At 34.0% G+C, this 14,999-nt stretch overlaps 4 protein-coding genes across 6 annotated transcripts; 3 read left to right on the forward strand and 1 right to left on the reverse strand.

Annotated features, from left to right (window-relative positions):
- The first annotated feature begins 130 nt into the window (after positions 1–130).
- LOC124429644 (60S ribosomal protein L7a) lies at positions 131–2,089 on the forward strand. Its single transcript, XM_046975203.1, has 6 exons — positions 131–290; positions 525–639; positions 721–870; positions 1,055–1,275; positions 1,493–1,615; positions 1,832–2,089. The coding sequence occupies exons 1-6, from the start codon at positions 276–278 to the stop codon at positions 2,012–2,014; spliced, it is 807 nt and encodes a 268-aa protein (XP_046831159.1). The 5' UTR covers positions 131–275; the 3' UTR covers positions 2,015–2,089.
- On the reverse strand, positions 2,090–5,227 carry LOC124429549 (28S rRNA (cytosine-C(5))-methyltransferase). The gene is made up of 6 exons (XM_046974978.1): positions 5,089–5,227; positions 4,606–4,873; positions 3,397–3,653; positions 3,190–3,305; positions 2,932–3,104; positions 2,090–2,824 (listed from the first exon to the last, which is right to left on the reverse strand). Exons 1-6 carry the CDS (start codon positions 5,212–5,214, stop codon positions 2,163–2,165), a joined length of 1,602 nt encoding a protein of 533 aa, XP_046830934.1. The 5' UTR covers positions 5,215–5,227; the 3' UTR covers positions 2,090–2,162.
- Positions 5,228–5,378: 151 nt separating this feature from the next.
- LOC124429448 (protein RRP5 homolog) lies at positions 5,379–10,842 on the forward strand. The gene is made up of 7 exons (XM_046974763.1): positions 5,379–5,903; positions 5,966–6,042; positions 6,128–6,190; positions 6,263–6,812; positions 6,927–10,244; positions 10,324–10,489; positions 10,610–10,842. Exons 3-7 carry the CDS (start codon positions 6,128–6,130, stop codon positions 10,779–10,781), a joined length of 4,269 nt encoding a protein of 1,422 aa, XP_046830719.1. The 5' UTR covers positions 5,379–5,903; positions 5,966–6,042; the 3' UTR covers positions 10,782–10,842.
- A 356-nt stretch (positions 10,843–11,198) lies between these two features.
- On the forward strand, positions 11,199–14,945 carry LOC124429602 (pre-mRNA-splicing factor 38B). 3 transcript variants are annotated; one of them, XM_046975103.1, is made up of 7 exons: positions 11,199–11,347; positions 11,717–11,811; positions 12,044–12,327; positions 12,710–12,873; positions 13,447–13,851; positions 14,173–14,424; positions 14,491–14,945. In XM_046975103.1, exons 2-7 carry the CDS (start codon positions 11,787–11,789, stop codon positions 14,555–14,557), a joined length of 1,197 nt encoding a protein of 398 aa, XP_046831059.1. In that variant the 5' UTR covers positions 11,199–11,347; positions 11,717–11,786; the 3' UTR covers positions 14,558–14,945. The 3 variants fall into 3 exon arrangements, with proteins under 3 accessions (XP_046831059.1, XP_046831050.1, XP_046831069.1); XM_046975094.1 differs by lacking the exon at positions 11,199–11,347 and having other exon boundaries at positions 11,444–11,811; XM_046975113.1 differs by lacking the exon at positions 11,199–11,347 and having other exon boundaries at positions 11,449–11,811; positions 12,722–12,873.
- Positions 14,946–14,999: the final 54 nt, after the last annotated feature.

Here is a 14,999-nt window from a genome sequence, read left to right on the forward strand (position 1 = left end):
AGATATTATAAATGAACGATTTAAATATTCGCAAATTGCAAAGCGTAAGTATTTTTAATGCAAACGAAAAGCTATTGGACGATCGATCATCGATGACTAACGTATTCCAAAAGTTGGTATTTACCATTATGTAGGTTTGAGCGCGACCCAAAGTGGCGCTACAGTAGCTACGTTCTTTTTACACGCTCGACATTAGAAAGTGGCATGTTCCTTGAGGAACCGTATTTTATATCCTAAAATATTAGAGGAAATCCGTTTGGTCCTTTGCTAGAAAAATGGTTCAAAAGAAGGTAAAAATATTTTGTCACCATAGAATGTTTATATTTTTTGCATCTCTCAAAGTTATTGAATTCTTTCATACAGTTAACCTTTTTTTACGCGTCCGATATAAGCAAACAAAATTATTCGTAAGAAAATATTTATATTCAATAGCACCAACAAGAATCTTTTTAAACAGATGAGAGATAAAGATCTTCGCATTGGAACAATTAATAAAATATATTTGTTTAATATAAAAATTCTAGCCAAAGAAGAAGGTAGGGAAGAAAGTAGCTGCTGCACCTCTAGCAGTGAAAAAAGTTGAAACGAAGAAAGTAACTAATCCTCTTTTCGAAAAACGTTCCCGAAATTTTGGTATCGGTAAGTTACATCTGTTATTATCTTTATAATACATATGGTAATCCTTATTACTTGAGTAATATTTAAATGCGCATTATATAGGTCAGGATATTCAACCTGCTCGTGATCTCAGTCGTTTTGTAAAATGGCCCAAATACATACGCATACAGAGACAAAGGGCTGTCCTTCAAAAGAGATTGAAAGTACCACCTCCGATCAATCAGTTCAGTCAAACTTTAGACAAACAAACAGGTATCATAACAGTATTTACATATGGACAAGTTTGATCATTATTATCAATATTCCGTTTATTAAGTTGGCATTAACGTTAGAAGGAAAAGTATTGAAAAATCGTTAAAAATCTCTTCTCATTATAAAAAAAAAAAAAAAAAAAAAAAAAAAAGCCAAACGAGTACAACGTTAAATAAAATTATAGCAACGCAGTTGTTCAAGATATTGGAGAAGTATCGGCCAGAGTCGGCGGCCATGAAAAAAATGAGACTAAAAGCTAGAGCGGAGCAGAAGGTTGCAAAAAAAGAAGACGTGCCCACCAAGAGGCCCAATGTATTACGCAGTGGAACCAATACCGTGACTACCCTTGTGGAACAAAAGAAAGCCCAATTGGTTGTTATTGCGCACGATGTAGATCCAATTGAGGTATGTTCAAACGTTAAATATATTTTCTATTATATGAGGCAGCAGTATGTATTAGTATGATGTAAGAATTTCTTCAGCTGATAATAAAACTGACACTGACGGTGTCAATTTTATTAGCAAGATGAAAAATGACTCTGAGAATTGATAATCCTTCATTTTTCTCCTTTCTGATATAACTTATTGATATGCTAAATGTTAATTTTCATTTGACAAGTAGATTGTACTTTTTCTACCCGCATTGTGCCGTAAAATGGGTGTTCCATATTGTATCGTAAAGGGCAAGGCAAGATTGGGACGTTTAGTCAGACGTAAAACCTGCACTGTCGTAGCTATTACGCAGGTATGTATATTTACGTTAGATAAATCCTATTATGCTATTTTATTCTGATAGAGTTTGTGTATGATGATTATAACAAAATAAAAGAGCCAATCCCATGAAAAATCATGATATAAAACAACTTAATATTCTGACATATTTTATTATGATGATAGCGCGGTAATAGATGAATCTAATTCTATCGCTCGTTTTAATTGTTCTATTGTTGTTTCTCAATAGGTCGACTCTGGTGATAGAGCGAATTTCTCCAAAATAGTAGAAGCCATCAAAACGAACTTCAATGATCGACAGGACGAGATTAGGCGTCACTGGGGAGGTGGCTTGTTAGGTAGCAAATCTGCTGCTCGAATAGCAAAACTGGAGAAAGCCAAGGCTAAAGAGCTTGCTCAGAAGCAAGGTTAATATATTTTTAATGCACATCCTGCTGTATTATAACATCGTATACAGACTAAAATAAGAAATAAATATTCAAAATGATTCATTTTCTTACTTTATTTCTTTCATACATTCTTTAGCGTTATTATTATTATCTCCACATACAGGTTAGTCATCACGCTTTTAACTTCTTCATCGAAATACCTTTGGAATTACTTTCATGTTCTCTTTTCGATGACCCTTCAGAAGTAATAACGTCATCTCTGTCGTTAATTTCTTCGAGATCAACGGATTCTTTCTCTAGTTTCTCCGCGCGTTTTCTTTTCTTACGTTTCTTTTTCTTCTTAGACGATGACCCGCTGTACCGGTCTTCATCGTTCTCTCGATTATCATTTTTTTCCTTTTCATTTAAACTTTCACATTGCGCTTCTTTGGACGTATCATACGTCCGAGGAATATACGCCGGCAAAGGAACATCAAAATTTCTTTTAAATAAAGCAACGAAGAAACCATTGCATAGATCTATTTGGGGTTTGGCATAAATGCATTTTTTCTCGCAACCGCTATCGTCTGAACTATAATTTATCCAATCCTTTTTAAGTAACCTTTCGATTGATACAAGCTCATAAGCATCTCCGACATTAGTCAGAATTTCATCTACTACATCTTCGTTTTCTTCTCGATTTATAGAACAGGTACTATAAATGACTCCTTTTACAGATGGAAAGTTCAATAGAGCATGTCGTAAAAGAAATACTTGAAATGCTTGTAAATTTTTTAAACGTCCTAGCTGATATTTACCATCCTTCTTACCCATTATTGGTCTATCAACAATGCCTGGATTGCCGAGTTAAACGATTACAAGTTGCACGTAAGTTTAGTTTTTTTTTTTTTTTTTTTCTTTTAAGACTTCGAAACACCCTTAAAAAGCTTAAAATTATTACCTGAACCGGAGCAACTGGGATCAACTAAAATATATTCAACGTTTGGACAATGACTTGGATAAATGCTCAAAGCATCGTTGTTCATAGTCCGAACACAGTGAGAATTAGTTGTTGTTAATAATTCGCATAGCGTTTGATATCTTCTCTTTTCAATTTCAATAGCATAAACGATTCTAATAACAGTGAATTATTATATGAACGACCCATTGCTATTTATGAATAACTGCAAATAAATAAAATCGATGCGTTAAATTATACCCCCGATTTTGTAATATGGCAGCCAAGTGCGAGCTTTTCATCCCTGGAGCTGCACACATATCCAGAACAACAGACCCAACCGGTGGATTTAGGAGGTATGATGGAAGACAACTTGCCTGAGATAAATATAAGAAGAAGTATACTATTAAGTTGTAGGATAATATGATTTAAAGAAGAAGAAGGAAAAAAAAAAGAAACAAGTAATACCTTATCTTGCAGTATCAGTTCTCCATTTTTGTAACTTGAATGATTAAAAAATAATGTACCATGCGGAAAAACAAGCAATTCGGGTATATGATAATCTTTAGTAAAATATGGTTTTGATAAATTTGAAATTAATTTCAAATAAGATGAATAATCTGTATATTCGAGTAATAAAGACCATCCTTCGTATTCGAAATTTTGTATAGCTTCGTTAACTGACAACAGCAAAGTATTTACACGAACGTATCTTGGTTTCGATACTGAAAAAAATACAGAAAATGTCAATGATCTAATATACAATAGATACAATTGAAGAAAAGTTTATTATTATTATTCCATTGAAATCCTGAATGTGAGCAAATTCCAATATAATATTATTGAAATATTAGATGGATATCAAACAATACTCATAATCAATTATTGATCTGCATTTATTTTCATATTTAGTATTTAACTTTGTTTCCCTATGTGAACATAGCATGTTAATATAACATTTAAAGATGTATATATATATATATATATATATAATGTGAAATACGACAAATAATGTATAAATAATTATTTCTAAATTGTTAAAAATATGATTATTATCAATTTTATTTTTGTACACATCTGTTTCCATTTAGGTGCGTGTGCGTACACACACACACATGTTGTATATGTATATTATTCTTCTTTAGCATTAAAAGTTTGTTTTAATGCATTTAGATTTCTAGTGATACTAGCGTCCGATTCATCATCCGGTTCGTGAAAAGCTTTGTAAACGTAACAAAATATTATTAAATGCACAGTAATGACAGCAGCTGTAACAGATATACAATGCGTGATGAATCTGTCGGTATGAAATTCAGTCGTCATAACGTGCTGTACACCAAAAAATGCTGCAAAAGGCAGAGTAAACATCGCAGTACTATACAAGAATAATGTCGTCATTGTAGTTAACAGGCTCATAATTAATGTATTGATATTAAACGAATTATTTAATAGCAATTCCTTTCTTGACTTTTGCACAAGCTTCTTTTTTTTTTTTCTTTTTTTTTTTTTTTTTTTCTTTTTTTTAAGGTTATTTATCCAATTTTGGATAAAATAATATAAACTTTTCCAACTCGCTCGATACAGATTTATAATCTCATTGAAGTCAATGTAGAAATATGTCCCAACTCTGCAAAAAACATGCACTTATAATAATAAGAGGTCCAAGTTTTTTTTTACCTGTTTTCTGAGGTATGGCTATGTCGGACGCATTAATATTCTTCAATGCATCGCGTAAACGACTTTCGTAATTTAATACTGTTTCAATAGGTTTAGCATTGCCGGTTAAACGTTGCTTTCCCCAAATAAGTTCTGTTATTAAAATTCTTGCTAACCAAGGATCGAAACGTGGTTCATTTAAAAGTATTCTGGTTTCATTAATAAGCTGGTTTAATTGATCACTTTTTTGTAGGGTATTTAATGTTAAAGCATACAATCCAGATACATTCTACAGAAACAAGTTTAAAATCTATATAATAAGTATATTACATATATAATATGTTTATAATACTACTTCTCATATTCACTTTCGATAATAATGCGAGGAAACTTTTATCGGTTTTTTCATAAAGCAATGCGAATAAGATAAAATATAAAATTCTTTAGTGACGAATAACGGGCACAGTTTGATATTCGGAATAACTCTTTATCGTATTTACTTACAGGATGTTTTTCGGAAAAAATTAATGTTTTCAAACTAGCACCATTCTCTTGAACATCTCGTACAATTTTCGAAGCTATTTTATAAAGCCTAGGAACTTTTACAGAATGTACAAATCCTTTAGACATATTATATACGATAATGTCATGAGACTTTAGATAAACTAACGCGATTAAGGCTATTCACCATCTTTCGCTCGTCGCGAGAGACCTCAGCGATGGGTATGGACAAAAGACGAACTACAAGCGCAATGGTGGAACACCACCCGCCCCAACACCATCACCCCAGTACACAACATAGTAACGTCGCGTAAGTTTCTCTAGAGACAAACATTTTCCCCATATACTCAAAATAGTAATAGATTTGACAGAAGAAAACCATATGACAGGTAGATTTTTATTTTTTAAGAAAATAAAAAGACTTTGTCAAAAAAATGTCCTCGCTTAAATGTTCATCTTCGAGTATGAATGAGATCCTTGTTCATTAAAGTCGGTCAAAAATTATGGCTGTTCTCATTGACGGCGTGAACAACCTCATAAAAGCAGCCAATTGTAATTCGGCTGCACAAATCGAACACATCGAGTAATAATTCTATACAGTGGTTTAATCAGACTTCACGACCTTCAGGAGCTACGACTTGTGGTCTCCGAAAGATCTTGTGCATCTCATTGATGCGTCTGCATTTGGTGACACCGTTAGTTATGAGCCATGCCGGAGGAGGCGCAACAGTCGCGGCGAGGCCGCCACAGGCCAGCGACGTTGCTTAACTCGACGCACATTCAATCGACGAATATTAAATTCTTTTGCGTGCAAGCACGTGCGTATATATTAAGAGTTAAGGTTATGCGATCTAACTAATTTTTCAAATTAACATTTTAGATAGATAGAATAGAATTCCATATCTGTCTATTATTCAAAGCGTCATAATAATAGATTTATAACCTTCTCTCGTGACGGTACGTTATCTCGAATTTTATTCAGATTAATGTCGTATAAATGTGTTATTTGCAAAACTTTCTTATTTCCTTGGAAAATTTTCAGATGACCCTACAAAGTTTCCCAAGGGGAGGTGAAAAACGTAAAAGTATAACGAATTCGGTACAAGTAAGCAAGTTTCTTGGCGTTATTTTACTAAAACTTTATTACAACTTGGAGTAAATGAATATATTTTGACAGGTGTTTCAGAAGAAAAAAGGAAAGAAAAAGGAGAAAAAGAAAGTTGCCAAAGAATCCGACGAGGAATTTAACTTTATCGCTCGTACAGCGGAACGTTTATCTAATGCGACGCTATGCGAAGGTCTAAAGATCTTGGGAAGAATTTGCGAAGTCAAAGAATATGAATTAATCGTTTCTTTACCGGGCGGATTAAGTGGCCAATTGACAGCACCTAATGTTAGCAAATCGTATAATGATTTATTAATAAGTATAGTCAGGGGAGAAGTAAATGAGGTGTCCCAATATAAACCTTTAACCGAATTATACGATATAGGAGAATATATTGTATGTTACGTTCGAAGTACTCAAGCGGATGGAAAATGGAATATACAATTGTCTCTGGAGTCTCATTTAATAAATCAAAATGTTGATATTAAGTATTTGGTTATTGGTACAAGATTGGTTTGTTCCGTGAGCAGCGTAGAGGACCATGGCTATATCTTAGACACAGGGATTCCAAATGTAAGAGCATTTATATCTATTAAGGATGTAGATGCGGATAAAAAATATTGTAAGTATTATTATAACTGCCGCATTTGATGCTTTTTTTTTTTTTTTTTTTTTTTTTTACTTGAATATAAACATTGCGATTATTACATGCACGTTATAATATCGCGTGTATTAGTTGTAGGTAAACAGATTTTTTGCTGTATCAAAGAATTGCAAACGACAAACAATGTTACGACCATTAATTTGTCAACCAAACAGAAATTAATTGATAAAGTTGCCAATTATGAGATAGAATCGTTAGACGTTCTTACACCCGGAACAAGGGTTCCCCTTCGTATTCGAAAGATCTTATCAAATGGATTACAGGTGTCGTACGGCAAAGGACATCATATAGGTTATATAAATAGAATTTATATGGATAAAAGTGTGTCGTCTTATACGGAGGATATGACGATAAACGGAACGTTAATGTATATTATGCCAACGGTAAAATTTGGATATTTTAGTTTAATTGCGAAGAAAATGACAGAAACGGCCGGATGGTCACACGAGGGTGACAATAGAATGAATAGGGGCGAGATCGTTGAAAAGGCCACCGTCTTATTTCGGGAATCCAACGGTATCGTCTTAAGGTTAGACTCGCGCTCACGCGGTTTTGTATCCTTTCACAGAACTGACGTCGGTTTCGATAAAGTGACGAATAAATTTATACCTGACTCCGTGCATAAATGCAGAATATTGTTCTATAATTGGATGGAGAAAATGTATATATGCACAATGCAACAGGATGAATTGCAGGAGAAATATTTTACGGAATCTGATCTTTCTATAGGCGACATATTACGCGTACAAATAAAAACTATTAATATTGAAAATAATTATATGACCGTCAGCATAGGAAGAATTACCGGAACCGTTGCTTCCGATCACATATCTGATTTTGGATCGAATGTCATGGGAACGTTGAAAGTTGGCCAATCGATTGAAGCGAGAGTTTTGAATATAAACAGAGAAAAAAGTAAAGTACAATTTACATTGAAGGAATCATTGTTAAAGAGTAATTTGCCGATTTTGTCAGACGTTCGTAGTGCCAAATGCGGTACAAGGCATCATGGTACCATCGTTCAAATTAATAAGAATGGATTGTTAATAAGATTCTTTGGAGAGGCCAAGGGTTGGCTTCCATTCGTATATTTAGAGAAACGTACTGCTTCTGTAAATTGGAATTACTCGATAGGTCAAACAATCGCGGTATATATCGAAAGTGTCAATGAAACCGAAGGAAAAATGAAATTGAATTTAATTAGTAACATTGCCAATATGAAGAATAGTGGATTATTGATTGGGCAGGTCGTTGAAGGTAACATAATAGAAGCTTCTACCGAAGGGATACGTTTGCAGATTAAAGACAAAGATGAATATCCCCAAGAAGGATTTTTACCAGCCGGTCATATGGCACCGTGCATCGAGATTGGCAGACTTCTAGCGTCAAAGTGTATACCTGGCGATGTTATTTCAGCATTAGTATTTGCTACCGAGCCAAATTTATTATTAAGCAGGACATTTTTAACGGACGAAAAACATCGAGAATTAAAGCAACTCAAAGTCGGAGATTCTATACCGAGCTCGATTAAAGATATTGCACAGGACGGCATTAGGGTTGTACTACCTATCAACGATTATAAAAAGTATGGATTTGTTCCATATAATAGGATTACCAATTTTGACATGATACATGCAAATCAAATGTTATTCGTGAAGATCATTAACATTGATAAAAAGGAAGAACAATTGAATTTAACCATGTCATTGGAAAAGTTATGGACGGAAGAAAATGACGAGGGTATGAAAATAATGGGATCGGTGGATCTTCTTAATCTTTACTTCAATAAGATAAAAGAATTGATAAGTAATCCGTATTATGAAGGCAGACCGATATTAAATGCGAGGATAGGACAGGTCGTTACTGGAAGAATTGATAAAATTACGAGTCATGGTCTTGTATTAAAGTTGGAAAAGAATTTGGAAGGTACCGTACGTAAAGATCATTACAGCGGAAATGTAAAAGTGGGAGATGAAGTATCGGGAAAAATTTTATGGATCAATTATGTCCATGAATTTGTTGAAGTTACATTATTACCTAGTATTATACATAAGATTAATTCCAAACAAAACGTTCAACTACCCGCTAAAACTTTATTGCGCGGAGAAATTGTGATGGTTTCACAATGGTTCATTTTAGTTGTATTGAAGGGTAAAGGGAAAGGCACCTTAGCTGCTTTACCAGCTCGTCGTCATGTGAATGACTTACGGCCTGACTCAAGGCCCTATATATTTTTATCTCGCATTAGGTGTTATGCCATTTTAAATAAACACGAATCTGATATTATGCCGATCTGCATGTTAAAATCAGCATTTGAAGTGTCAAGAAAAGCCGCTTTGTCTAAAGTAATACGAAAGCAGCAACAACAAGGTACGTTGAAAAGAAAATCGGTAAGCGTAATAAGTATTAATGGAGAAGAGGAGCGGATGAAGATGCAAAATTATCCAAAGAAAAATTCTTCCTACAATGCGAATTGTATTGAGCGATTTAATGAAGATCAATTACCTCGAAAGAGAAAGCTCGAGGAAGAAACTGTCACGTGCAAAAAGAAAAAATTAAATAAGAAAATCCAAAATCTTAATGGCATAAGTCAAACTGAGATTGAATTTGGGAATGAAGAAAATCGAAAGGATTATAATAACATTGATAAAAATAATCAAGATAAGAGAGATAATGAGAAAGTAACCGATAGAAATGTAGTTGGTATACCTCAATGTGGCTTTTATTGGGATACTATGCCAGACGCAAGATTAGTAGCCGATATTGAAACATCTAGCGACAGCGAAGACGACATCGAGGAGCGAGAGAAAAAATCGAAGGTGAAAAAATTAAGTGCGGCCCAGCGTAGAGAACGGGAACGACAAAAGGAACGTGAAATTAGAGAACGCGAAGAGGCTTTGGCAAGCAATCGAATGCCAAACTCGGTAGATCAGTTTGATAGATTGGTATTGGCAAGTCCCGATAGCTCGTTAGTTTGGTTGCAATATATGGCTTATCATTTACAAGCGACGGAAGTAGAAAAGGCAAGAGCAATTGCCAGAAGAGCCATTAAAACGATAAATTTTAGGGAAGAAAATGAAAAATTAAATGTATGGAACGCCTGGTTGAATTTAGAATCGAAATTTGGTACGCCTGAAGCTCTCAATGATGTCTTTCAAGAGGCCGTAAGAACTAACGACGCATCAAAGGTCTATACGCACATGTTAACGGTGCATGCTGAAGCAGGACGACAATTTGAATTAGAGAAATTAGTTAATACTTTCATCGGAAAATTTAAACAAAATCCGAAAGTGTGGCTGGAATGTGGTGGTGCTTTATTAAAGCTTGGCTTGAAAGATAAATCTAGACAAGTAATGCAACGTGCTCTACAATCTTTGCCATCGTCAGAACGTAAGTAATCATTAAATGGTTTACATTAAATTTGCTTGTAACATTTAATCCAATGTTTTATTTTACACTTTATGTTTAGATGTCAATATAATGTTACGTTTTGCAAATCTTGAAAATCAATTTGGAGAAAAGGAAAGATCGCAAACATTGTTTGAACAAATTTTAAGTTCATATCCCAAACGCGTTGACATATGGTCTTCTTATGTAGATTCTTTGGTAAAGTCAGAAGAAATTTCTATTGCAAGGTATACAAAAATTGTTCTCCTTTAAAATTAAAAAAAAAAAAAAAAAAAAAAAAAAAAAACACAATCCGAAGAGTATAAAAATATTCGTATATTTATATGTTGGATTTGACATACTTACAGAAAAGTGTTGGAGAGAGCAATTGTTCAAAATTTACCGCCAAAAAAGATGAAAGTACTTTTTAAAAAATTCATTTCCTTTGAAGAGAAGCATGGTACACCAGAAGATGTAGAGCATGTACAGCGTGCTGCTGCCGATTATATAGAGAATCAATGTGGCGAACGTGTAAATTGATTGTTATATAATATATTTATAGCATCGTTATATTGTAAGAAAAGAAAAGAATTAATATTAATCGTTTATTGCAATTACCTATTAACTACCTATAAACTACTAATACAACCTTTATTACAATGACATCTTTTACAATTAAAAATTGTGAAACTAGATATTCTTTCATACTCTTATGACAAAACTTTTTAGAACAATTTGAAATAGCTATTGTTTTCTGTCATTTTTCATAAGTAAATAAATTTCTACTGAAATTCCGAATTGAATGAAATTTTCCTAGCATCGAATGGTAATTTATATAAATTATCAAAAGAAACATTTCCAAATAAAATATCTAAATTGACATAAGACATAAGAGAGAGTCGGGTCGTGGGCGAGGGGGGGGGGGGAGAAAGAAACGAGACGTATTTATCGAAAAACATATCTCTCTCATAGGTAGCTCTATCGGAAAACACAAGACGGACGCCATCTTTGATTCCTATTTCGGTCATTTCTCTTTTTAAAGGCTGATTTACACTTCCTGAAACGCTTTATGAGGAAACATCGTAGTGAGAAAAAAGACATTCAAGGTAATTTTTCGTAGAATTAAAGTAAATATTTGACTAAACATAAACGATTAAATCCATTTTATAATCATTTCTTTCTTCATAAATAATATAAATTATGGTTTGCCATTAAATAGTAAAATAAAACTAGTGCATGGTAGGAATACGCGATCATGTGCGTATACCATGTTATTTCTTTTTTCTTTCTTTGCGTTTGCCTTTGCGTTGACGTTAGTTTCTCTCTCTTTCTCTTCCCCCCCCCCCTCTCCCTCACCCTCTCTGTCTCTCTTTAGCACGCTGGATACTCTATTAGAGTTTCTAATAAAGTCTGTTGTGTTGATAATTTGTTGAGAAAAAGTTATTTGTTTATAAAAGCAAATTTATATTTATTAGCTATAGATCAAAACGCATAAGTCAAGTGCAGTTATAAAAGTTGAGACTCCAAGAGTCTCACAATCCAAATATGCAAGAAGTAGAAGGTACAGACGGTAAGTAATACTTTCATCGTTTCAATATAATAGTTTCAAATGCATACTATATCATTTTCGAGTAAGTTAACGGTGCAATGTTATTATATTAATGCAAAAGTCGTTTGCAAACAGTTTGATGTTTCGTGTAGCACATAACCTCACTTTATTGTACCGATTAAGAAAATCGATCTAAAGTCTATAAATGAAATATTTGAAGGAAGATGGATTATAAAAATATGTTTATATACAGGTTCACCATGGAACAATTCCAGTGGTTGCGAAGAAGAGCGGAGATCAAATCAAAAGGAGGGTAAAAAGTCTAATGTCTTACCATTGTGGGGTAACGAAAGAACCATGAATCTGAATCCGTTGATATTGACAAACATTCAATCTTCGCATTACTTTAAAGTGAATTTATATGAATTGAAGACTTATCACGAAGTAATAGATGAAATTTATTATAAAGTATCACATTTGGAACCATGGGAAAAAGGGAGCAGGAAAACGGCAGGCCAAACTGGCATGTGTGGAGGCGTGAGTATGTTTTCTTCAAAACGTTGTTGTTACTTTATGTTATTAAGGTATCTATTGAATTATAGACAAAAGATATATTTGTTTTGTATATTAATGCCTTTCAAACTACCTGTGTAATTAATTGAAACAAAATCTGATGGTAAAAACCTGCATTGAAAGATATTCAAAACAGGTTATGTATCGCATACAGATTTTTAATATGACATATCAGATACTACAATATATTGCATCGGAAAAGCCCAAGAAAAGAATTGACGAAACGAAGAAGTTCGAATTTGTAGCAGCATTTAATACAGTACCTATTCCAGAGTAGCATGCTCTTGGTTGATATGTTATATTATAATATGAGTGTGATTAACTGACATAGTGGGTGTAAATTTAGCGGTTCATGCAGGTACGAGGCGTAGGTGCTGGCGGTATCGTCTCAACAGCTTATTGCCTTCTGTTTAAACTGTTCACATTGAGGTTAACCAGGAAGCAATTGAATGGTCTAATTAATCATCTGGATTCACCGTATATCCGTGCCTTGGGCTTTATGTATATCAGGTAGGCCATTTTCGATATATAATTCGAAGAAAAACTTGATTATCCAGCATGCATGTCTCTGGGGTTTTTTGCAATCGAACTGTTATCATTAGTAGGTCGCAATTATTCCTTCTATTATGATACAACATACTATGCCGAATACAAATATCAATAGTTATTAAAAGGATGCAAAGGTATCGGTACCGAAGATCTTTTAATTTTATGGAAATCATAAAACAGAGCGACTAATAAGTTACGTTCCAGCCGAGGACATAAGAATGGTATGAGCCAAGTTAATTTAAACCTGTTAAAAGAGAATACCCTCTTTCTTTGGATAACGATTTAATGGAAAAAAAAAAAAAAAAAAAAAAAGAAAAAGAAAAAAATTCAATTTTTTTTCCCTTTCTTCATTTCTTCATCTAAAATTATTAGAAATAATTGAAAATTTATCATCTTTTGTCTTATCCATAACCTCGGCATATTAAATACAGTTCGAATTAGTTTGGATAATCGAGTCGATATTGAACTTAATCATGTATATTATTATCTGTCTCTTACGCCTTTTATTTAATTCGAATGTTAATTCAACAACAGATATACCCAACCGCCAGCAGATTTGTTCAGTTGGTACAGTGATTATTTGGAAGATGAAGAAGAGGTAGACGTAAAGGCGGGTGGCGGTCAAGTAATGAAAATGGGTGATATTTTAAAACAATTTTTAACGAAATTGGAATGGTTTTCCACGCTCTTTCCAAGAATACCTGTACCTATACAAAAAGAACTAGAGCATCGATTGGCAGAAAGATTTCCGCAACAAACTATTAATGCTCGCAATGCAAAACCGCCTATTACGTTAAACAGTCATGGTAAATATAGTAATAATAGCACTAGTGGTCAACGAGATAATGGGAATCTTACGAGAAATCAACAACCACGTCATATCCCAGACAACGAAGCTCAATGGGGAGAGGCGGAAAGAGCAAGCCACTGGCGAGCCAGGTGCGTCTACGTGGTATGAATACAATCACGTTACTAATTATTAGTAGATAATAAATTCAACTAATGAAACACTATCTTTGAGATATCTTATGAATTGCTTATAAATACCTTTACGATGTTACATTACAATCCTTTATTATTATTTATTTTATTATTATTTCCTTTTGAAAATGAAAAAGAAAAATAGCCGATCAATAGTAGATTTACTAGAAGTTAGGAAATAAAAGTATCGAATTAGATACTATTAGAAATTATAGTGAAATTTGAAGGATGGTTAGTGCACTTGCATCGGTACTTCCCCTCGAACGTATCGTGTTACAGGTCTGACGAAGATCGTAAGGACAAATACAGAGAACGAGAGAGAGAACGGGACGCGGATAGAGACAGAGTTCGAGAACGAGAAAGGGATAGAGTTCGTGAACGAGATCGAGAGAGGGAAGGAGGACACTTTAGGCATTCGAGTAGTCGCGATAGAACTCGACGACCAAGAGATTACAGAAGTCGTAGTAGAGATAGATCTTATAGAGATCGGAGTAGGGACCGTCATCGTGACAAGGATCGACGCCGAAGCAGGTAATTTTAGAAAATACGTATTTTCACCTATCAATGAATGTCTCTAAATGAATTTTCTTGTTACAGTAAAGGTTCCCCATACGACTATACCGCAGCGCTCGCTCGCGAGAAAGAACGACAACGAAAAGAATGAGATTGATGCATAAAAACACATTTGCAAAAAAATCAATTTGTGTGTGTGTGTGTGTGTGTGTGTGTGTGTACGTACGTACGTACGTACGTATGTTTGATGATGGTGTATGTATGACGATTGCAACGGTGTAAGGTAAGCATGCGCGAGTATAATATGCATATGCGCATGTACATAGATATGCGCGTGTGCCTACTGAACACCATTGTTGTGCGTCGTCGCGCGCGCAAATAAAAACGTTTAATATAACTGTGGAAATGAACACGATTTAGAGCCGAGCCATTCTTAGAGCAACATCTCCAACAACAAAATAATATTCAAAATTTGATCCAACTATGTGCAACACATGTAGTTTCCATGTTTTTATAAAATAAATTGTGGAAGACATCTATAATGTGTGTTATTTTCTAATAAAATTGTCCTATATTGTGTACATATATTTATG

Source organism: Vespa crabro, chromosome 1 (genome assembly GCF_910589235.1).
Source record: "Vespa crabro chromosome 1, iyVesCrab1.2, whole genome shotgun sequence".
NCBI lineage: Eukaryota > Metazoa > Arthropoda > Insecta > Hymenoptera > Vespidae > Vespa > Vespa crabro.

Coding starts and splice junctions, on each gene's coding strand:
- LOC124429644 (XM_046975203.1), top strand. Junction 871..1,054: donor AACTTTAGACAAACAAACAG/GTATCATAACAG, acceptor ATAAAATTATAG/CAACGCAGTTGTTCAAGATA. Junction 1,276..1,492: donor ACGATGTAGATCCAATTGAG/GTATGTTCAAAC, acceptor TTTGACAAGTAG/ATTGTACTTTTTCTACCCGC.
- LOC124429549 (XM_046974978.1), bottom strand. CDS start 5,214: ATGTCTAAAGGATTTGTACATTCTGTAAAAGTTCCTAGGCTTTATAAA. Junction 3,105..3,189: donor GCCATATTACAAAATCGGGG/GTATAATTTAAC, acceptor CACTGTTATTAG/AATCGTTTATGCTATTGAAA. Junction 2,825..2,931: donor TCCCAGTTGCTCCGGTTCAG/GTAATAATTTTA, acceptor TCGGCAATCCAG/GCATTGTTGATAGACCAATA.
- LOC124429602 (XM_046975103.1), top strand. CDS start 11,787: ATGCAAGAAGTAGAAGGTACAGACG. Junction 11,812..12,043: donor AGAAGTAGAAGGTACAGACG/GTAAGTAATACT, acceptor GTTTATATACAG/GTTCACCATGGAACAATTCC. Junction 14,425..14,490: donor AAGGATCGACGCCGAAGCAG/GTAATTTTAGAA, acceptor TTCTTGTTACAG/TAAAGGTTCCCCATACGACT.
- LOC124429448 (XM_046974763.1), top strand. CDS start 6,128: ATGACCCTACAAAGTTTCCCAAGGGGAGGTGAAAAACGTAAAAGTATA. Junction 6,813..6,926: donor AGATGCGGATAAAAAATATT/GTAAGTATTATT, acceptor CGCGTGTATTAG/TTGTAGGTAAACAGATTTTT. Junction 10,245..10,323: donor ATCTTTGCCATCGTCAGAAC/GTAAGTAATCAT, acceptor CTTTATGTTTAG/ATGTCAATATAATGTTACGT.